This window comes from Clinocottus analis, unplaced genomic scaffold (assembly GCF_023055335.1).
Source record: "Clinocottus analis isolate CAN_PGR_092001 unplaced genomic scaffold, fCliAna1.0.p SCAF_7, whole genome shotgun sequence".
Taxonomy (NCBI): Eukaryota; Metazoa; Chordata; class Actinopteri; order Perciformes; family Cottidae; genus Clinocottus; species Clinocottus analis.
Window position 1 is genome coordinate 21,662,461 of NW_027176229.1, and position 21,995 is coordinate 21,684,455.

The 21,995-nt window shown below is 44.5% G+C and overlaps 4 protein-coding genes across 6 annotated transcripts in view; 3 read left to right on the plus strand and 1 right to left on the minus strand.

Annotated features, from left to right (window-relative positions):
* The window catches only part of gpat2 (glycerol-3-phosphate acyltransferase 2, mitochondrial), a 98,844-nt gene extending 90,717 nt beyond the window's left edge, over nucleotides 1-8,127 (plus strand). For both annotated transcript variants that reach the window (XM_068604711.1, XM_068604709.1), the window contains exons 19-24: nucleotides 631-708; nucleotides 1,462-1,590; nucleotides 4,679-4,799; nucleotides 4,892-4,960; nucleotides 5,276-5,331; nucleotides 7,663-8,127. In XM_068604711.1, coding sequence (XP_068460812.1) covers nucleotides 631-708; nucleotides 1,462-1,590; nucleotides 4,679-4,799; nucleotides 4,892-4,960; nucleotides 5,276-5,331; nucleotides 7,663-7,782 — 573 coding nt within the window. In that variant the 3' untranslated portion in view covers nucleotides 7,783-8,127. The remainder of the gene's footprint in view (nucleotides 1-630; nucleotides 709-1,461; nucleotides 1,591-4,678; nucleotides 4,800-4,891; nucleotides 4,961-5,275; nucleotides 5,332-7,662) is intronic.
* The window catches only part of adra2b (adrenoceptor alpha 2B), a 149,143-nt gene that overhangs the window by 106,309 nt on the left and 20,839 nt on the right, over nucleotides 1-21,995 (plus strand). The gene's annotated exons all lie outside the window — the stretch shown is intronic.
* On the minus strand, nucleotides 9,177-13,496 carry fahd2a (fumarylacetoacetate hydrolase domain containing 2A). 2 transcript variants are annotated; one of them, XM_068566623.1, is made up of 8 exons: nucleotides 13,272-13,496; nucleotides 12,143-12,411; nucleotides 11,446-11,662; nucleotides 11,059-11,118; nucleotides 10,810-10,972; nucleotides 9,953-10,061; nucleotides 9,427-9,514; nucleotides 9,177-9,322 (listed from the first exon to the last, which is right to left on the minus strand). In XM_068566623.1, exons 2-8 carry the CDS (start codon nucleotides 12,409-12,411, stop codon nucleotides 9,260-9,262), a joined length of 969 nt encoding a protein of 322 aa, XP_068422724.1. In that variant the 5' UTR covers nucleotides 13,272-13,496; the 3' UTR covers nucleotides 9,177-9,259. The 2 variants fall into 2 exon arrangements, with proteins under 2 accessions (XP_068422724.1, XP_068422723.1); XM_068566622.1 differs by having other exon boundaries at nucleotides 13,115-13,274.
* zgc:152830 (uncharacterized protein LOC767682 homolog) lies at nucleotides 13,378-21,221 on the plus strand. Its single transcript, XM_068566621.1, has 16 exons — nucleotides 13,378-13,893; nucleotides 14,994-15,035; nucleotides 15,283-15,373; nucleotides 15,897-16,045; nucleotides 16,165-16,273; nucleotides 16,816-16,940; nucleotides 17,026-17,125; nucleotides 17,661-17,736; nucleotides 17,841-17,926; nucleotides 18,571-18,675; nucleotides 18,763-18,838; nucleotides 18,958-19,076; nucleotides 19,174-19,257; nucleotides 19,353-19,410; nucleotides 20,308-20,489; nucleotides 20,599-21,221. Exons 1-16 carry the CDS (start codon nucleotides 13,883-13,885, stop codon nucleotides 20,734-20,736), a joined length of 1,551 nt encoding a protein of 516 aa, XP_068422722.1. The 5' UTR covers nucleotides 13,378-13,882; the 3' UTR covers nucleotides 20,737-21,221.

Below are 21,995 nucleotides of genomic sequence, written 5' to 3' on the forward strand. Positions count from 1 at the left end.
CCGAATCCGAGCCAGAAATACTATTCCTTTCTCTGTTTGCCCGGCTTTCATTTCGGCAGCAGCTCTCTCGTCTCCTCTGCTCGGAGCTTTTTTTATTCTCTCCCACATTCTTCTCCAAAAAAAAAAAAAAAAACCCCAAATGATCGCGCCGGTCTCACCTTCCTGCCGGCCATCTTTCATTCTCCTCCTTTTGATCTCTGCGGCGTGTTTCGCTCCACTCCTCGTGCTCTCCGTCAGCTGCCTCCCGCTGAACTTCATGGAGACGTGACGGGGCAGTCCAACCTTTCTTCACCTTCGAGCTTCTTCTTACCCCCGTTTCCATCCAATCACTCCGCCTCTCAAACTCAAACACGCTTTGTTAGCGTGGCGGGTCCGACGTTAACGTGGCCAAAGCGGCACAGAGAATGATTAACATTGACAGATGACGACTCAAAACAATAACATGCAAATATACAATATGATTTAATCAGTAAAACATAAAGCGACGTGGGACAAATTACCTGCAGAGCTTTGTTGCTCACTGACTTCAAGGAGACAGATGCACCTTTTTTTCTCATATTTGACACAGTACAGTAGGTAGACAGTTGTAGTGCTGTTTAACTCTCTTTCTCTCTCTTTCTCTCTCTCCAGCCTTGTCAGTCGTCCCAGAGTTTCGCTCTGGATGCAATAGACAGTCTGGTACGCTGTGGCATCTTGATCATGGAAGAAGTAAGAAAATTATTGTTTTTCTGTGTCTCAAAGTTTTTACTCTAAAGAGAAGTGACTATATATATATATATATATATATATATATATATATATATATATATATATATATATATATATATATATATATATATATATGCTATACACCCCCACGTTGAACTAAACCCATTCAGCATCACATGGCAGGCGGACACGGTCAGCGACTTGCTGGTGAACACGCAGCAGCAAATATTATTTTCCATTGTTGAGCATCTGAGTCTGCAATATAGTGGCTGACCAAGTGATTAAATACTCTTTCAGGCCATTAGGTAGTGCAATAATTACCTACTATGTATGCTGTATTATGCTACAATGTGACATCGTGTAACTTTTTGGGTTGTTGATGTGCAGAGGGATTTTTTTTATTAAAGAAAATGTGACTTATTTTTAGAAATGTGTCGTTGGCGCTGTTGTAATCAAATTTATCATTAAAAAAGGTTTAAAAACACGGGAATAAGGTTTGCAAAATTTAAAAAAAAAGTACATAAAATTGGCAATTTTGTAGCAAAAGGCTGTTGACACCAAATCCCACTATTGACCTTCCAGTGTAATCAATCACAAGCGGGTCAATCGTGGAAATGTTTTGTACATTGAACATGAAAAATGTCAGCATGAGACTCGAACGCCATGAAAGACTTAAAGTATTTGATGGCGTTCACAGATCAGACCGAGAGGACTTGCCGTCTGTAAAATGCCGCTGCTCTTTTCTTACATTAGATTCCCAGAGAAGTTCACATCTGTGACTTCTGGAAGAAGGACGGCGCCCTGTCCTGGACCACGTCTGACGACCCTTATCGAAGCGACTCCGACTGCGAGGCGGAGGAGCAGGAGCTGCGTTCCTACAAGGTACAGAGGAGCGTGGTGAAGCAGAGGTCACATGCAGGGACTTCCAAAAGACGAGTGCCTATAGGGCACGAACAAAAAAATACCAGGAACTCCACATGAAAAGGAACTTTGAAGTAACTAAATCTCCATTACAAAAGCACCTACACGGCCGCGTGGCGTAACCTGAATGTCAATAAGCGGCGCGCGTCATCTTTAATAGAGGCCCGACTGTCATGAGTGTTACATGTGCTTTTTGTGAAAGCGACACGAGGGAGCTTCCCGGCTTCCAGAGGGACCAAAAGCGCAGACACGCGTCAGGTTATCGACACCTGCAAAGTACCTTTGAGGTGCCTCGAGAGCATCGAGAGTGCCACGTGAAACTGCATCAAGAGAGAGCAGCAATCACAGCGCAGGGACGTGCACATCTTATGGACAAAACCACATGAAATGTAATAACAAATATAATATCACAGTGGCATTTAAAGCTAGTGTGTTTGTGTAAAATGTTACAATGACAAAAAAGTGACTGGAGAGAGATTTTTTTCCGCACTCGATGGTACAGTTAAGCAATTAAGGCAATGCAAATATATTTGTATTGCACCTTTTTAACAACAAGGCTTCACAACAAGTGCCACTGAGTGTGTGTGAGTGTGTGTTTGTGCAAAATGAAAGTGCATTTCAATAAATGGTCAAAACCTTGACATGCAAATGAGTCCACACACTAAATATTAAATATAAGCGCTCCAAAAAAAAACGCTCAGCCGATCCGGCCTTCAAAGTTGTCGTCAGGTAAACATCCACATTAAAGTAAAAACTAACATGGCAGCTTTACTTTAACATTTCTTAAGGTGGGGGGGGGGGATCGATCATTCAGTGTGTGGGCCGTCTTCATCTTTTTTTTTTGCTTTTTATCCAAGCTGCCTTTATACTTCACCTTCAGCCCGCTGGGAATCACCCACTGCAGCCATTGTTTGACTCTCTGCTTTGGATCAGAAACACGTAGGAAACACTGTACCTGAGCCGCAAGGTAGTCTTTCACCGCTGCCGCCTCCTCGCCTCCACAGTCGCTACACAATCCTCTCTCTCTCTCTTTCTCGCCGCCTTCAGCTTCATCCGACCAGGAAGAGCCTCGTCGGTCGTCGTTAACACTTTACGCCGACCCTTTTAGCTCTCTCCCTCCCATTTGCACTCGCCTGTTGTTGTTGTTGTTGTTGTGCTCCCGGGGCGTCCGGGGGGTCAGAACAAACCTCCGCGCCTGTTATCAGTCAGCCCACGACTTCAGGTGGTCGCGAGGAGCGCACGCCGGCGGTAATCCAAGCTGAGCTGCTGTTAATGACTGACTCTCAAGGAAAAAAGAGGCCGAGAGTGGGCTCAAAGTTGAGCCGTTCACACCCCTCCTGAACTTTTTAAAAGCTAAATTGTGCTCGCCGTCCTTGTAGAACATTGTTTCTCCAGAGGCACTCAACGTGTTTATTTATTTGTTTATCTGTTATTGTGTTAAGTTATTCATGTTGAAGCTTCCCTTCTCGGCGATGCAAGACGAGAACGAATATACCTGCATACCTACAGCAACAAAACTAATATTTGTCGCCCCCCCGACAACTGTTTTGGTCATTTATATTCACTTATCAGACAGCATATACCCAAATATTATTCTTTCTGCTTATTAGGCTCGTCTAAATATTATACTGCGAGTGCATTTCAATGCTTAATTTCCTTGTTTTTGCCAGACAGCCTCCCCCTAATGTGTTTTTTTTTTCCTGCTCATACAACTCTTTCTGTAAACAGTTGCTCTCTCTCTCTTTCTCTTTGCTCATTTTAAAGATCTCCTGTGCATTGAAGCCTCTGAGTGCTGCACATTAACACGGTGATTGAATTAGCTTGATTGAGTCGACGGCGGCCGCTCATTGAAAGATTGGATGAGTTTCATTCGGCGCGTCCCGCTGGAGCGTGATCTGCAGCATGAAGTCACTTTTTTACATTTTGGTGAAAGGTGTGAAAGGACCACACTAATACTCGAAAAATGCTAATAGAAAAAAACATTTATTTACATGTATCTACCATTTTATTCAAATATATTCAACTATATGTGAACCTAAGACCTTTAGTAAACAAATTTCAAGCACCAAAACCTTTATACTACTTGAGTAAAGTTATGTTTTTATAAGAGATTTGAAGAATTTCCAAAAATCGGGATTCAATTATTCAGCTTTAGTCATATTTTCTCTTTACATTTTTGCATTTTGATGTAAAACATGGGTATGCATATTATATGCAAGTGCCTTTTAAAAGGTGAATGGGTTTAAAGGGTTAAGAGGAAATCTGGGTATGTGCTGGATTCATCATCTTTTTTTAAACACTAATCGAGGTCTGCTGCAGCATCCGTCCTCCATGAGGGTTTCGTATGGATGTGTAATGGCCAATGCGTACCAAGCAATTTCACAGGATCAACTTAACTCTACAGTGCAATGTTATTCCCCGATATATTTCAATTTCAAATGCTTATAATGGCCCCCGTACACAATGTTTAACTATTTATAAAAGGGATTTATTCGTCTCCCTCATTGCCAGATGAAACCGTGAATGAGCTGCTTCTCTGAGGTTTGCCGTAGACGAGCTTTTTGGGATGACTTTGAACCCTGAATGTGAGCCGGACTCGGTGCCGGTTGTCGTTGGTCGTGTGTCGCGTGTGCAGAGATTTGAGGAGAGTAAAGTTCTCCTCGTCCTAATAAACAATCGCCGATCACGGGACATAAAAACCACAAATGGCTAAAACAACCCTGTAAAAACATATACAGCTAAATTCTAAATTAAACACGAGAGGTGGGAGTGTAAAGGGCTAAAAAAAAAGAAGCTAGGATTACATTTACATTAAAATTAGAGTTATGCTCCACCACTCCTTGTGGGATAAGAGGAAAATAAAGGGAATAAAATGGTGTAAAGGTCGTCTAAAGATATGGGTCGAGTCTTTTCGTACACGGGATTTGGACCCAAGTGAAAGTGTGCAGCTTGAGTGTTCCTTTTTATAATTTATATGACACATTTTGTGTCCCGCAGCCGTATTACTTTCCGCGGAAACTGACATGAACTTGCTTCGTTCTTTCCTCAGATAAGCCGGCCGAGTCAGTGTCCAGAGATGCTGTTCTTCCTCTGCGGTATGCTGGCTGGTCACATGAGGGCGCTGTGCTGGGCGACGGGCTGTCTGGACCTCCTGCCCGCCCCTCTGCCCGGTACGTACATCTCAGGAACGGCTTTATAAATGACGCTGGATGTGTCGTGAAGTGGTACGCTGTGTGTGTGTGTATGTGTGTGTGTGTTTCAGAGGTGGAGTTCGTGGCTCAGGTGCACTCTCATCTGTGCGACGCGGCGAATCAGAAGAAGCAGCACTACGGTGAGCTCGACTTTGACATGACACGTTGCCACGAGCGCACACCCGCACAATGATCTTCTATTTCCCGCTGATTCAGCAGAGACACACACACACACTCACAGACTCCCCTTCTCACATCACAATGCTCTCCTCTAACGCAAGACAATCAGAAACCACCCCAAACAACACCCTTCAATAGCACACGGAGTAATAAAAAAAACCTCATCAGTCCCATTTGTAACTGCTGTGTTGCGTCATCCCGACCTGTTTTTATTATATACGGTGAATATGTCTGTTCTTTTGATTCATGTTGTGCGTTTGTGCCGTATCTCACAGAGAGCTGCTCGAAGGAAGCTGCACGCACTGCAGTTAGATCGCTAATAGACCTCGGGGTGAGTGACAGCCTCTCTTTCTGTGTGTGTGTGTGTGTGTTTGAATGCGTCCATCTGCCAAGAATTACAGCTCGGCTCAAGACTCAGAAGTTTGTGCTCGAATGCAACATGAATTTATTTTTAAGTATAGCAGAAAGGATGGTCCTCAGTCCCATAATGGATATACCCGGTCCTCACTTCATGGGCCATACAGGAATGTGTGTGTGTGTGTGTGTGTGTGTTTTTAAATACGTTTGTCTGCCAAGAATTACAGCTGGGCTCGAGACTCAGAAGTTTGTGCTCAGATACAACATTAATTTATTTGTTGGTATAGCAGAAAAGGTGGTCCTGAGTCCCCATAGTGGATTTACCCGGTCCTCACTTCATGGGCCATACAGGAATGTGTGTGTGTGTGTTTAAATGCGTCAGAAGTTTTAAACAAAAAAAAACGTTACATTTCAACGTCGATCCGTTCCAAACACAGAGAAAAAGAACCGCTAATAATCAATCAGCCGGCGGCTGGCGGAGGTTGTCTTTTTTTTTTTTTTTTTTTTCGGCAACATTGTGGAGCTTCCAGCTCGGCGTGAGCAGAGATCTGATTTTATTTTTGCTGAAAACAAGAGAGAAACTGAGCCCGACTCGAGCCGGCTACGTCCAATCACGGTCGAGGCAGAAAATGTCAATCTTTAAAGAGAATTCACTCTGCTGAGGACGCGAGGAGTTTTTTTAAATAAAGAAATGTGGGAAGGTGTAGCGCCGGCAACACTTGGTTTTAGTTGCCAACGCGATGCACAAACCGGCGACCTATAATCCTCCTCGTGTTGTTTATATCTACTTTACATTCACCAGCATTATGTTCTCTCACTGCGAAGGACGTAATTAGGTTTTCAGGACATCAAATCCACTCTTTTTCAACACAGATTCAATCTTGACAGCTGGAATCGGCGATGTACTGAAGTACAAAATTACACAAACTAAAGTACTTCATGCCGAGCTTCAGTCCGTCTGTCTCTACTCGTGATGATGCGTTCATGCGCAGCGTTGAGCGTGGGACAGAAGGAAAACCGTCTCGAAGCTCAAAAACACTTCACACAACTTTATACTTCACTGCATTTATCTGGCGGCTGTAGTCAGTAGCTACTTATGATGATTATTTGACGCACACATTACATGATCGGCTTCTAAAATATGAGTTATTGTTGTGTGTTAAACGATGTCGCAATGTGCTGATAGTTCTTTTTTAGCCGCTTTACGCTAGGCTAAGCTAATGTACAGACTTCTCATTTAACTCTCGGCTACATTTATTTTCTGTAATTTCCCGATAATTTCTAAAAGTACATTTTTCTTAGTTCAATGAATAGGTTGAATGCAAAAAAACCACTACTCAAGACACAAGGAACCAACTTTACTCGATAAAGGTTTCACGTTTACTGCGTCATTTTGTCATGTAAGAAGTTTGAGGAGGAGGAAGGCAAACGGTTGACGGTTGATGCGATCGTCCGTTATCTCTATCTGCGCCGACTTTGCAAACAACGGCGCGGTAAAATAAAAAAAGGAGGCGTGGGAGACAACGAAGCTGATAAACAGCGACTTTAAAATCTGAGAAACTGAAAGAGAAACGCGCCGATTCTCGTCGTAAAGATGGAAGACGCCGCAGCTCCCTCGTAACTCTGACGCTGCCTTTTTATTCCTTTTTTTTTGTATATATCGATGGATATATATTCAGATGTGTATATATCAGGGTGTCAGCGCTCACAATTTACCACTAAGCCTTTTAACTGGATGAAGTAGACGGCGTCTGCATCCATCAGTCTGCGGGGGGGGGTTGGGAATCGCTGCCTTTTTTTTTTTTTTTTTATAGAGCATCGTTGACCCATATATCTGCGAAGATCTCACGAGGCCCTTATTAACTTTCTTAACAAGGTTGCCACTCAGAAAGGGTCGTTATCAGGGCTGTCTTTGTGGTTTCCTCAGCTAATTCCTACGTCTTAAGATCTGCAGGTCAAATCAGCGGGCGAGGGGGGAGGAGCTTCTGTTGTTGATGCACCTGGAAAACAACAACAAAAGCCTAAAGTTGAGTTTCCCCATTTCACCTCCCTAATCCAGACTTTTCTGGTGTTCTTGTTTTTGAAAGGTCTTTTATTTTTATCTCCGTTATTACGGCCGTCTTCTTTCTTTATACGACCGCGTAAACAAAACAACAAGCGCACCACTGAAGATAAGAAAAGGCGCCGAGCTCCCAGTGTTCAACTAAATAAAAGGTTGCTAAATAAAGCCGTGTGCGGTGACGTGTGTGTGCGTCCTGACGGCGTGCTTGTGTGTTTTTTTTTTTCGTCCGCGTCCACCCCTCAGGTCCTAGCGGAGGAGCGCCGGAGAGGAGAAGGCGTCTTCCTGAGCGTCGCCCCTTTGTTCCAGTCGCCCGAAAACCGGAAGAAACTGCAGCGCTTCGTCTCTCAGTACCTCTTCAATTAACGTGTTTTAATTTGACTGTGAGGGCTTTGTTGTGTTGAGTTGCGTTGCAGTCTGACCTCATCCTCCGTTTGTCGAGATGCGTGCCGGGACAACGACGACAACGCCGCCTTTTTTAGGTTAATTGCGTTCTGATTTTTCAGTGATGAGCGACTGATTTTAAGTTTATCTTTAGTGAATAGCATTAGCATAAAGCCGCGGGAGACGAGGATTGTGAAGTCCCCGTAATCAGCGCTCGACAACGTTTTGTTTGTGCATTGAGTTTCGTCCTCTGTTCACTGTTCATTCATGAAGTTGGTCACTTCAGCAAATGTTCATGCTGACAATAAAGAAATGTGCCGAGCCGTTGCAATGGGTTTCTTCTCTCTGGTTTCCAGTAGTCGTGCATCCTGCCGCTTCTCATGAAGATGAGAGTCTGTCGGTTTGGACGTGGGCCTTTTTCGACGCCTCCAAGCCGTGCGTTTGCACAGTCGAGGGTGTTTTTTATTTCTTCTTTAAACTCTAAACCAAAGCTGCAGGCGATCGGCTCCAGTCCACTGTGAACCTCTACTGCCACCCGGTGGTGAACAGACGCCTCAGCGCTTAATCCGTACTGCACCCTGCAGGTTGTCATCGTTCAGCAATGCATTTATTTATATATTAACATTTAACTTGTCATTTCCTGTTCATACCAGACAAGTTAGTTTTACTCTACTGATGAAGTATAACGGTTATGATATACTGCATACTTTATACTAGTGTGTACTAGTGCGCAAAGATTTTGTTGCAGGACTTTTTTTTTAATAATTATAAAAGTAACTTATTTCAGGAATCCATTTGAATGCGAACGTCATTACTCGGTTCTCACGTTTATAAAGACGTGATTTTGGGGGCGTTCAGGAGGTAGACAGGCTGTAAGGTTTGATCCTCTGGTTTGTGTCCTTGAGCAAAACAAACATCCTCCTCGTACAGTGTGTGTACCGGAGGAATGTAAGCTCCTTTGGGACCAAATGTAACGCTGAATTTATCTATTCGAAACATAAAAGTCACCTCACTTCAGTACAAAATGAAAAATGAGTCCAGTCAGTGTGGGGTTTCTCTCAAGCTTGTTTATAAATCAGTGAAAAAAGTCATTGATTTAAGCCAAAAGAAAAGCAGGTGCACAGATTAAAGTCATATGCAATTCCTCCTGAATACTAAACTTAATTATAAAAATGTTTTCCATTGAGTCCTGAATCTATAGCGAGCGGCGGCTGCTGATTTTTACAGAAGTATTTTTACAGCCGAGGTCAAGCTGCAAACGTCACGCACACTGAGTCACGTAATTACAGTTTCCAGAAGTAAAAATACCGGAGGGTTCCTCCCTCGCAATCACTGAAGGATGAACACGAGCGTTCACAATGATAAAAACAATCGAGCAGGAGAGAAAAGTCACACTTTAATTGGATTTAGTACGTCAGCGTGCGGCGGCCGGATCAGGAAGTTCTCTTTGTGGGGCGGTTCACACCACTCTGTTGATGATGGAGCCCAACTGGTCGATCTGGCACTCGACCACGTCTCCTTTCTGAAGGGCGAAACAAACTTTAACACCTCTTGAACTCTCCGTCTATGACGTCACCATTTCACCGACTATACGGAGTTTCTTGTGCCACGTTAATTAAAAATCACCTTGAGAAACACGGGCGGCTTTCTGAACACACCCACGCCTGGAGGAGTGCCCGTCAGGAAAACGTCGCCTGGAGTCAAAGTCACGAACCTGACAGGAGGAACGAACACACACACACACACACGAGGTTGAGATCCAGCTGCAGCAAAGAGTGCAAACTTGCTGTGGAAACTTCCCCAAAGTATCCCTGAGTGAACCGGGTGCCACGGGCTGCCTGTCTGCACAGCACAATGTGGGGTTTGCGGTGGGGTGGGGGGGCTTTTGGATCGTAGAACGCTCCGGTTGGTCAGGGTGCCTTCAGGGCGACATCGGGTGGTGTCGAAGGTCTGAGTTGAAGCGTGTGATTTCATCCCGCGGTGCTTAAAGAACAGCTCCATTTTGCACGCAAGTTTGGTTTCATTTCTGACACACTGACATCTTTTTAAATGGAAACTCTGAGCTCGAGTTTATTGAAGCAGAACAAATGTCAACGGTGTGCGCGTGTGTATTAATATATGTATTATGTAAATCTGTGTGACGTGCACTAACTTTGAGACCCAGGCGACCAGCGCCTCCGTCTGGAAGATCATCTGGTCGGTGTTGCCGCTCTGGACGGCGTCTCCGTTAACCAGGCAGCGGACGCCCAGGCGGTGGGGATCTGGAGGGCGTCAAGAGGACTTTAAGTGAATTTACACAGCTGCTGAGTGCGTGTTGCAGCCCGCCGGCGGCAGCGACGTGAGATTTGTATTTTTTTTTTATGCGTGCATGGTTTGTAAACTACAAGTGAGACAGATGCAAGAAGACTCATCTCTTGATGGGGGGGAAAAAAAAAAACATTTTTAAATCGTATTGGTTAATCCATCAACTGCAGGATCCAGGTTACGTTATTTGATTAATTATTAAACATAATGTAAAGCAGTATCAACAGATGCGTGACAGAAAAGCCAAAAGCTTGTTAAATATTCTGCTTTATACGGAGGTTCCCCGGCAGGTTTTCTGTCATCTTTGATCGGCCGTGTAAAAGGTGGTAAATTGTTTATTATATTTTATTACACAGAGGGTTATATAGCACACTATGAAGGTAGATTTGTCTTTTTTACCCGAGCAAATTTCTTTTTTGTAATTAAATTATTTCCATATCTTTACTCTCAATTCAAAAAATTGTCTTGCGCTCTCAATCCAAGAAGTTCGAAGTTGATTTTTTTTTTTTCAGAGCAACTATTTTTTGAGTAATTTGTGGAAGTTAGAGCAAAGATTTGGAGATAATTTAGTTACAAACAAGAAAATTTGCTTGGGTAAAAAAGACACAAATCTGCTTTCATAGTACATCTCCTTGACTATGGAAACGCGTGAATCAGGAACGTCTTCGCCTCATTGTCTCTCTCTCCGCTGTGGTTTCCTCTCACCTTTCACGGCGTCCGTGGTCACCAAAGCGGGGCCGAGGGGACAGAAGCTGTCGAACGTTTTACCCAGCAGCCACTGCTTCCCGTTGCGCTTCATCTGCCAGTCGCGGGCGCTGACGTCGTTGGCCACGGTGAAGCCGGCCACGTGGGCGAGGGCGTCCTCCTCCTGGGGGACGACGGGCGAGAGGAGAGGAGGCGGAGTCAGAGGTGCTCCTTCAACCGGCAATGGCCACCGAAAGGTCAAAAGGTCACCTTGATGTGTTTTCCTCCTCGTCCGATGACGAAGGCCAGCTCCACCTCCCAATCCACCTCCTTCAGTCGGGCAAGAGGGGAAGCAAACGCTCAAACTAGTTTTAAAGCAGGATTTAAAAAAGGTCCAATGCGGGGCAATAAAGTTGCTGCTCGCACCTGCACAGCATTTTATATTTAATAGCGTTGCCTTCACACAGCGCTTTGAAAACTAACAAAGTTTAAGACCACACAGTGTCTGCAGCTTGATTTATGGTTTTATACAACAATCGCTCAGTCTTTTTACATTAAAAGCCACCAAGAGGAGCCTCCTTTTGTTTCCTTTATCTGTTCAGTTCAGTCCTGAAAACAGTGACGTCCAGATAAAAAGGTTTGGGCGCTGGCTCTCACCTGGCTCTCTGAGGGCAGGACGATGTCATCGTACGGCCCCGTGATGGCGTTGGGGAATTTGCTGAAGATGATGGGCTCTTTGGGGATCGGGGCGTTCTGCTCCAGGCAGTGGTCCCTGTAGTTCATCCCCACGCACACCACCTTCTCCGGGGCCAACACGGGCGACAGCAGCTGGATGTCCGAGCGCTCCACCACGCACCGACCGGACGCCAAGGCTCTGAGGGAGGAAGAGGAGGAGGAGGAGGAAGACTGAGGCAGATGATGTTGGGAATAAAGAGAAGACGCTCATCGAACGAGTCCATTCAGGGGAGATGTCTCGCCACAGAGATGAGATGTTTGTAATGATTTAGGAGGAAGATGATTCATCAAGAAGAGGAAGTTATTTGAGGAAACGGAGTTCATGCAGAAGATTTAAGAGACAATTTAGTTGATTGAAGACGACGCCGGTTTACCATCTGCGTTTTTTACAATGAGCGTGATTAACGAAGATGAATGAACAAGGATAGATTTCAGATTCAGAAACGAGGCGTCGATTTGAGGAGAGGAATAAACACAAGTAGCGATGATGTAGGAAGACAGACAATGATTTTGTGATGAAGTAAAAGCAATTAGGGAAGATTACGAGGATCAATGAGGAGGAAGAAGGAGACGGTTATTTTAGAGGGGGAACAGAACGGGCAAAGATATCCAGCGATACCTCTGCGCCCGCTGCAGACCCTCGTCCCCCAGCTCCAGCAGCTCTCTCATCGTCGAGGGCATGGAGGGGTCGAACGCCTTCAGGTCCACCACGCCGAGCCCCTCGCCGGCTTCCTGCTCCACTCCCACCCGGACACCCGCCGCGTCCCCGCGGCGTCTGAACTGCACCAGACGCATCGCTGCGCCGCTGAGGCCTCGCTGGTTCGCTGCTCGTCGCCCGCGAGGGAACAAACTGCTGAAGATGCAAAAGGGCCGAAGGGGAAGTCTCATCTGTTGCAGTGAAAAGGTGATAGAAAAAGAAGACATGTCATTAACACACATCAAGAGATCGCTGCACCTGCACACATCAAAACCCCTTTATCTTTCTAATTAATTTGTTAATTTGTTAAAATAGTGCAAAGTGTCCAAAAACTTTCCAAATCAAGATTGTTTTAAATCATACAAAAGAGGAAAGAACTATTTATTGCCACGTATTTTTTCACATACAAGGAACTTGTTCTAGTGGGAGGTGCATAACTTTTAACAAGCAGTAAATCCCCATATTTAAGCTGGAACCATAGAAAGTGTTTTTTGTCCTTGATAGTCTTTTATTAAAAAAAAAAGATATATATTTCAGTGATTATAGTCCATTTTTGTGAGTTGAAATTAAGCTGAAAACTTCAGTATAATGCAAAAACAAAAAGGGTGGGAACACTATTCTGGTATATGTTACTATAAAAAATAAAAGTTTGTTCAAACTGCTGAAATGCAGGCTTACTTGTGATGTTTACAAACTCCTTTTGACTTCAAATGTCTGAAGGAAAACGTTTTAAAACTCTTGACACTAGAATAGCCAAACTATTTTGTCGAGAGGAGGCCGCAGAAAGTAGTTTAGTTAAAGTACCAATCATGTCGGCATATCGGTGCAGTTATCAGAGGCTGAACCACTGGAGCTCCTGAGCTGACAGTGGAAGTGTTTACCCGGCATGCCTACCTGCAGCTCGTGAGCGGAAGCGGCGCAGTTTGAGGATCTTTTTTATCTGAGATAAACCGCCATATCAAGAGGAGCGTGACGCTGTAACCTGCTACTGAAGGACCGGAGCAGCCGATACTTCTTCCATGCACCTTTGTACCGTCTCGTTAATGCTCACCTCTCCCGCTGTGCGCAGAAAACACTGCTTTTTGACTACTTCCGGTTAGCGTTTGTAGTTCACGAGGTCAAGTCGTGTCAGATGTATTTTTTCAACGGAAGCTAACGGGCAGGGCGTAGGTGTGATTTAAAATATATTATGTTAAGAAAAAAAATCATATTTTAGTCATATAGTCATCGAAATTTTGTTTTTCTCGTTTGTTTAAACACTTCTGGGAACTACAACTCCCTACTGTATACCTAAATGCGCCTTCACGTACAGTGGGAACTTTCCGTACCCTCACACAAAAACCCATAAGCATTATTAGCTAGCACTACAAAACCCGTAAGCATTATTAGCTAGCACTTATGTTATTAACCTGAGGTAAATACACACTTAATATATTCCAACGGGAACAAACAAAGTACACTAATTGATATCAGTTGACGAACAGTTTCATTGTGAGACTTAGACGACTCATAATTACGAGGTACCAGAAGTTCGCGAAAGCAGCACCAGCGCGTCTTACAGGATCACGTGATCAACCGGAGGCGGACTGACGGGAAGGAGCCGTTGTTACCGGTTCTCAGCTGTCTCTCTTGCCCTGAAGACCCCGGAGAAAGCAGGACAAGATGTGCTCCAGGTGAGATCACTCACTCCGTTTATTATTGCAACACGCGCATGAGTATTTTTGCAACGCTTTTCTAGAAAGGTGTACTTTGTCCGCGTGCGCTTTGTGCACGAAGTAAGCCAGATATATCCCCCAAACACACATACACACACACAGCCGTTGGTTAATGTGCTTTCTTCACTTGGTTAAATTTAGACAATCATTTATGTTTAATCATTTGATATAAACGTGATGCTTCATTTGTGTGATCAAAGTGCAGATCTCAGGTTGCAAAGTACGTCTGCTCCTTTCTTCTGCATGCAGTTTCCACTGAAAGGGCCCACACAGGCTTCTCTTTTTCTTTCTGTTTTTATGCTGAGATTTCACTTTAAGTCTAACTGTGCTTCCCGTGTGGGTCATGTGATGCCAGATATGTCTGGCAAGAGTGGAAAAAACAATGACCAGACAATTGTTTTTTAGGATTCATTGTAACTTAAAATTCAGTTAGCGAGTATAAAAACTCAAAGACCATTCTTTTCCTTTTCAAAATGTATTCTGGATATTCAAAACCAGACTTCTGTCACCTTTGGGGTCAATTTGACCCCATTCAATGTTTAACGTCTCTAAATAAATAGTAGACATACTTTTTTTTTTTGCTTCATAGTTAATCACTTTTCCTAATTTAATGGGGACAACTTATAAATAAAATAAACACGGTAATATGTTTTTAATGTCTTGTACACATCTCCTAGACGTTTGTGTTCTTCAGGGTCAATTTGACCCCTAGGCTTTTTTTTTCACTGTATAAAAAACATTTTACACACATTGGTTTTGGATGATATTGAGGTCACTAGAACATCCAATTGTATAATCTTCGTAAAGTTTTTAGGGCCCTAACCTTACTAAATAGATTATTATACTGTTATCAGGCACAAACTGGTCTCAAAGGTCTCCACACTTTGACCCTCTCTGTTATCATTAGCCTGCGTTGTAAAACACAATCTTTAACGCCATCAGTCTTGTCTACTGCTGACGGTTCTCTCTCTCTCTCTCTCTCTCTCTCTCTCTCTCTCTCTCTCTCTCTCTCGTGACAGAGAGGAAATAACGAGTGTCTGTGTTTCCTCTCCCTGCAGCGTCCAGCCTGTCGAATGGACCGCCGACCTCAAGAACCAGAAGTGAGTATCAAGAGTCAAGATGTTTGTATTGTCACATGCACAGACAACAGACCGTCACTCTGCACAATGAAAAGAGGATTTTGCTCGCTAATACAATGAAGGTTTAAAAAAAATTGAGAATACAAAAAAAACATTGCTATAAATGCTAATAGTAGAAGAGAATGTATAAAATAAGGCACACAAATATGACAAGATGTTTCACTGAGTATATAAAGTGCATTCTTCTCCTCTTCCTCCTCCTCCTCAGCTTCGATGGCATCGTGTTGGTGACCAGGAGCCATGACACGCTGCCCTCCGAGCTGGAGTGTCTGAAAGCTCCTCTGCAGGACTACAGCTCCGTAAGCCGCTGTTCTTCCGCCGCCAGCGGCCGATCGCCGACTCCAGAAACATGCGTTTGCTCCCCTGACCGTCCTCTTGTCTCTCATCTCGCACCCAGACCAAACTGACATGACCACCCGTTCCCATGTAGGACTGATTTTAGCATTTCAGATGGACCTTCGCACCTGTGCCATTTTCTTCTTCTACATATAATCTGGATGTTTTGACTCGTAGGGAAAGTATTCATATCGGGACTTTCTAAATCCAACTTGAAGATGAGTACCGGGATTCAGATTTCCCGACATTTAGTTGTTTTTTCTCGTGTACGACCGATGGCTGTCGGTCACGAGTCGACGCTGCAGCGACTCAAAGGGTGAACTTTGACTACTACTGTAAACAAAGATAAGCCCGTGAGGCTGTGAAGTTGTATCTCTCAAAACCATCTTGGCGTTTCACGTGTTGACCGACAAGAGGCGGTGGTCACGCGTTCTTCCCAGAGTCGCTGTGTGGTCTTACTTTCCCTTCTCCGCTCTCCTCTCCCAGGTGGACAGCGGTCTCGGGGAGGAGGTGGTGGTCCTGAAGGTCCCCAGTCTTCCCGGTAACCGCCTGGTGTTTGCCTCCACCGGCCCGCTGGACCGCGACTACGACGACGTCAGGCGCTTCAACGACGCGGCGGTCAACGGCATCAAGCGGTCGGTCGACAGGAGATGAATTTATTGTTGTATTCGCTTCCCATTTCCCTTTTTTAGTGTCTGGTATTGCTGGTTTCTTTGTCTGTCTGCTCACCTGCTTGTCTTTTTTTGTTGCTCAGGGCCTTGAAAGCAGGCATGCAGCGCCCCCTGCTGGTCTGCCCTCCACACAAGGACTACAAGAACAGCACCATGGTGGCTGCACTCGGGGCCCTTCATGCTCTCTACATGGTGAGAAAACGTCTTCGCCTGCTCGTGAACGCTTTCAAAGAAGTCGTCATGTTTAGTTTAGTTTATTTACTGGATTAGCTGACGCGTTAGCGGCCGCTAATCTTCCTGGGGTCCTCAGAAAGGACAAAATATAATACATGTGGAACAAACGGTTAAAAGTAGTACAAACAGAATAACAAATGCAAATTAAGATATCTTGCATATTATGCAGTTCAACCATCATTTCTACAAAGAAAAAACTGATTAAACACTAAAAAAGCAAAGGGAAACATTGCTTTTAATTGTTATTTAAACAACAGATTATTAACTATATGAGTTATACGAGGAGGTAGTAAATTGCAAGCAATAGTTAGAAAAATAACTTTATGTTTGAGGAGGTTTGTTCTTGCTGGCGTCCCTTGTCTGTTAAATGTATATTGTAACTAATTGAAGAAATATTGTGACGTAGTACTTATCAATGCGTTCTGTGGTCGCATATGCCTCGATATGAGATGTCAGCTGTGAACGTACTAATGTCTTTCCCCCTCTGCTCCCCAAAAAAGCCTCTGGAAGTGAGGGAGGGGAGCGTGAAACCCAACTACAAGGTGTGCGTTCTGGGTCTGTGGGCGGCGCAGGAGGCTCAGGGCCGGCGGCTGGTGGAGCTCGCCGATGCTCTGGAGAGTGGGAGGTGGGTTGTAAAACGCTTGGCCTGCTGAGGTTTCTGGTTGCGATGGCTTTCGCTCATTCGCCGCCTGCTGCCCTCTCTTCCTCAGACTGGCGTGCAGAGACATCGGCGGCTCCGACCCCGAACGCATGGCTGCTCCTCGTGTGGCCGATTACGTCCAGGAGCTCTTCAAGAACAGCCCCGTGCAGGTAGCGAGGACATTTTCACATCATCAAATCCCAAAAGTTGTGTGAAAGTCCTGTAAATGTGTTATATTCATGTGTTCATGACGTTCATTTACGCCGAGTTGGACATAATGAATCTGCTTTTAGAAGAAAGAGGCTCAAAATATCAGCAGCATACAGGCATCTATAAAAATGTTTATTCTTTTAATCAAACTATTGTCTCGAATTTATTTGTGTCATTTAAGGTTTACTGTATGCTTTGAATCCTCATTGTTAGTTTAAATACTACATTTTATCACTTTTTACTGTTTACACACACATTTCACACAATGTTTGCTCGTGGAAAGGTGGTTAAAAGTCGTGGAAACCCATTGGTCAGAATGTGTATGATCCCTGTATCCTGAGCCTCTGGTTTGTCATCGTTGTGAAGAGGAAGCCCTCTGGTGTTCCTCCTTTTATACTCAAGGAAAATGTGTAGAAACTATTTCAGTCGAACTCCAGAAAGTGTGTGTAGGTGTTTTGTCCCCGACCCCAAACGCCTTGTGTTCATTCCCTCCAGGTGGAGGTGGTGAGCGACGTGAAGGTCCTGGAGAAGGAGTATCCCTGTCTGGCTGCCGTCAACCGCTGTGCCGACTGTAGGAGAACATCCTTATTTTTAGTTTTTGATATCGCTTCATAACGCAGTTTATTTGTTCTGTTAAACGTTTGCACGCGTGCTCATCGTTTCCTCCTCTCGCAGCTGTTCCCCGTCACCAGGCCAGAGTCATCAAGCTGCAGTACTGCGGGGAGGGGCCGGTCCAAAAGACGCTCATGTTGGTGGGAAAGGTGAGACGAGGACGAAAAGATTCAGTCGTGAACTCGCCAGGGGGAGCAAATGAACATCGGACAACAAGTACACATTGAAGTTTTGGACCTGTGGCGTATCTCTTAGGTTAAAAAGCACTTTAATTGTGTTGCACGAGCTACACGATGTGTAGAAGTAGTTCTGCGTTTGTATCGTGACAGTGGAGGTCAATGTTTCAGCATCGAACAAGTTGGTGTTAAAGTTAGTAAATATAACGAACAAGAAATTCAATTCCAGCCAAACTGCTTCTAAAGATACCAGACGTCAGTCTGAGGTACAGGGAAATGGTGTAAAATAATGTGAGCAGGATGCACGCAAACAATTAAATTAAATCATAAGAAACCTGCAGTGATAAGAAAACATTTAACTACAACTATTTGATATCATTTATAGAACAAAAATGGCCAAACATTGACTGGTTCCAGCCTAATTTCTGCTTTTCTTTGACGCGATAGTCAAATGAATACAACACATTTAAATCTCCTAGATCTGCAGGTACCAAAAAAAACATTTAATGAAGGACAATTGTCCACAACGAGCGTGTTTTGGCGTCTCTGTGTGTGTGTGTGAGCGACTGCTTCGTGAAAATGGATGCCGTGGGGTCTCAATGTGCGACGTTCTGCAGGGCATCACCTACGACACCGGCGGAGCCGACATCAAGGCCGGAGGCTGCATGGCCGGGATGCACAGGGACAAGTGCGGAGCCGCTGCCGTGGCCGGCTTCTTCCAGGTCGGTGAAACGTGAGCCGTGTGACTTTTAAGTGTCGCGCGTTATCTTTAAAGTTTACGCCGCTGCTTTCCTGCCCAACTCTTCTAGATTTTAGCCAAACTGAAGCCAAAACACCTGAAGGTTGTCGGCTCCATGGCCATGGTGAGGAACAGCGTCGGTGCAGGTCAGTGTAACACACACACACACACACACACACACACACACACACACACACACACACACACACACACACATCAGGTATGTTCCTGCGTTAGAGCCCCTGTGCCCTGTGTGTGTTCTCAGACTGCTACGTGGCCGACGAGCTGGTGGTTTCCCGTGCGGGCCGCAGAGTGAGAGTGGGCAACACGGACGCAGAGGGACGCATGGTGATGGTGGACTTGCTCTGCGAGATGAAGGAGAAGGTCAGAACGACCCGTTTTTATCAATACTTCTTAAATTTTTTTTTTTTTTCAAGTCTTTAACTCATTTATCTTCTCGCTCCTGATCGTCGGTCCGCAGGCGGCCCGCGAGAAGTCTCCTCAGCTGTTCACCATCGCGACTCTGACCGGTCACGCCATCAGAGCCATGGGACCCGACTACTCTGTAAGTACTGCGACTTACTTCAAATCACAAAGAATTCTCCGCCGTATAAATCACTGTTTGTGTGCTGACGTTCACGTGGACATTTTCCCGCGTAGATCATCATGGACAACGGACCGGCCCACCGCAACGGGAACGCCGCTCAGTGGCAGAAAGGTGAGAAAACTACAGAGACTTAAGGATGAACTCATCGACTCTTTGAAGCCTCGAGTTTTGCATTTGTGCGGTCGCCATCTTGTCTTTCATGCAAAACACACACAAACACACACACACGAAAATACTTTTTGCGGCCACCAAAAATGGAACAATTGCCTTTCGAGAATTAAATACTCTTTGCCAAAAGGATAAAGTTTGAAGACCACAAGAAACTTTGTGGCAGCAACCTGTCATTCACAAGGTAAACCCCACCTTAAAGCTTTATATGGGCTATTTTACTAAATGATTTACATAATGAACATCATGCTGCATTGAAGAAGGCTCCATAAACTCATGTTTACAATGTTCACGGAGGGAATAAAGTAAGAGAGAAGTCATGTTCTCATAGACTTCTATACAACCTGACTTCTGTTTGCAACCAGAACATAATTTGGAAAGAATGTAAGACAAGACACTTGTTCAGGACAGTCGGGGTCACTGTGACCTCACAACTTATCAAGCTGCTGTTTTAAAGATGGTGGGATGCAGTTAAAAGCTTGTCAAGATCATTTTGTCAAACTATTTTTGCAACATTTAACACTCCCTCTCCCAGAGTGTTTGGGTCAAACCATTTTAAAACATTAATTTGCTATCTTGCTATATTAATGCATCATACCTTTTGCCTTTTTCAGGGAATAATGTATTCGAAATTATGAGCTAATTAAAAAAATGTAAACATTATTTTCCACCCAATGTCTCTACACATCTTGCAGTCTTTGTATAAATGCAATAACTCGGGCTGTCCAGCAGATGTCGCCATTTTGACCGCCATTAAAAACCGTAAATAAGTTGCTTCATGGTGATTTGGAGGCTTTATTTCTTCCACCAAAAACAACTAACTCGCGGTCTTTCGTGCAGCTGGAGAGGCGCTGGGCGACGTGTTCGAGGTGTCCAGCATCAGACGAGAGGACTACGACTTCCACAAGGGAAAGTCCGAGTACGAGGACATCCTGCAGTGCAACAACCTGCCGTCCACCATGACGCCTCGAGGACATCAGACCCCCGCGGCGTTCCTCATCATGGCCGCGGGGCTCGACAAGGTGCTCGCACATTGTCAGACTGAGCTTTTGTTTATCTGTAGGTGTGTTAAAAAAATGAACGTGAACTGCAGTGACTAACTTATATTACTTTTTTTTATTTCTGGCGCAGCATGGCGTGGATTCAAACGCCCCCCTGCCGTACTCCCACGTTGACATCGCTGGGTCCAGCGGGCCGTTTCCCGGCGTCCCCACAGGAGCGCCCATCCTCGCCATGGCAACAAACTACTTCCTGTCTGATAGTCTCTAACCGGATACGCACCGTTTATATTAAAAATAAATTTTAAAAAACACGGCCTCTGCAATCAATGCCAATTACAATTTGTAAGCGTCTAAATACCAATGAAATCCCTGCCACAACACATCATGGAAAAATGTTTACGTCTGACATTCCTTAATATCTCAGATTGCTTTCCTGCCACGATGTCCCCTGCTCTCTTTTCTAAGATGCCGCGACACTCGTCCTGCCTGCCCCCGGTGTCAAAAGGACCTTGTTCTTAAGTATATACTCTCAGGTGTACGACGGCAGTATAAAATGACCATCCTTTTTTAAATATATGCGTGTATGTGTGCGACAAAACCGGGAACATGGTTGTGTGTCAGTCAAACTTCTCATTGATCAATTAAAAAAAACTAAATTTAAAACGCTCACTGTTTTCTGCGTATCTTTTTTTGTGTATTACGCATAAGTGATCAGAGGGGGTGAATAATAATAAACATTGTCTCATACGTACATTCATGCCTCTGTGTCCTCACGTACATTTCTAGTCATGTATTGCTGCTCTGGCAGGAACAATAACACTCCTTCAGTAGGTCAAACGTTGCATACATTCAATAATCTGCTAAACTCGCCAACCACATCCAGTGCTACATCTTCAATATAATTGTATACATGCAGTGTTAATCCTTTGGCTTGACCTATAAACACATTGTGCATACTAGCTACCCCAAGGCAGGCTCTTTAAACATACCGTAAAAGTCAGGTTACAAGCTGCTACTACATTCGCTGTAGCTAGCTAGCGCTGTCGCTAGCGCTGCTGTTAGCGGCCTGCTGTAGCTAGCTAGCGCTGCTGATAGCTAGCTACAGCAGGGAAGCTAGCGCTGCTGCTGTGGCCGTGGCTGCTTCCGCTACCTTCGGTGGTTGTCGGGGAGCTAGCAGAGTGCTAGCAGCAGCTAGCGGACACACCTACCGAAGGTCGTAGCTGCTTTTAACCCGACTTTTACGATAGCAGTCTCACATTTGAATACTTTTTGACAGTGTATGTTTGCATAAACAAAATGAGTGTGATGTTGCAATGTTGTGTTTGTGAAGAGGGGGTTGGGTGGTGTTAACACGTGTATTAACAATACAGTCTATAGTCCAAGAAATACAGAACGATTATCTTATTTTAATTGCTGTAAACTCCACATCCATTGAAGCCAAATGGAGGATGTGTCTCAAATTACCCTTAAAAAGTGAGAAAAATAAATATAATATTGATTGGCCGTATCTTAACTTCTGAGTAAACA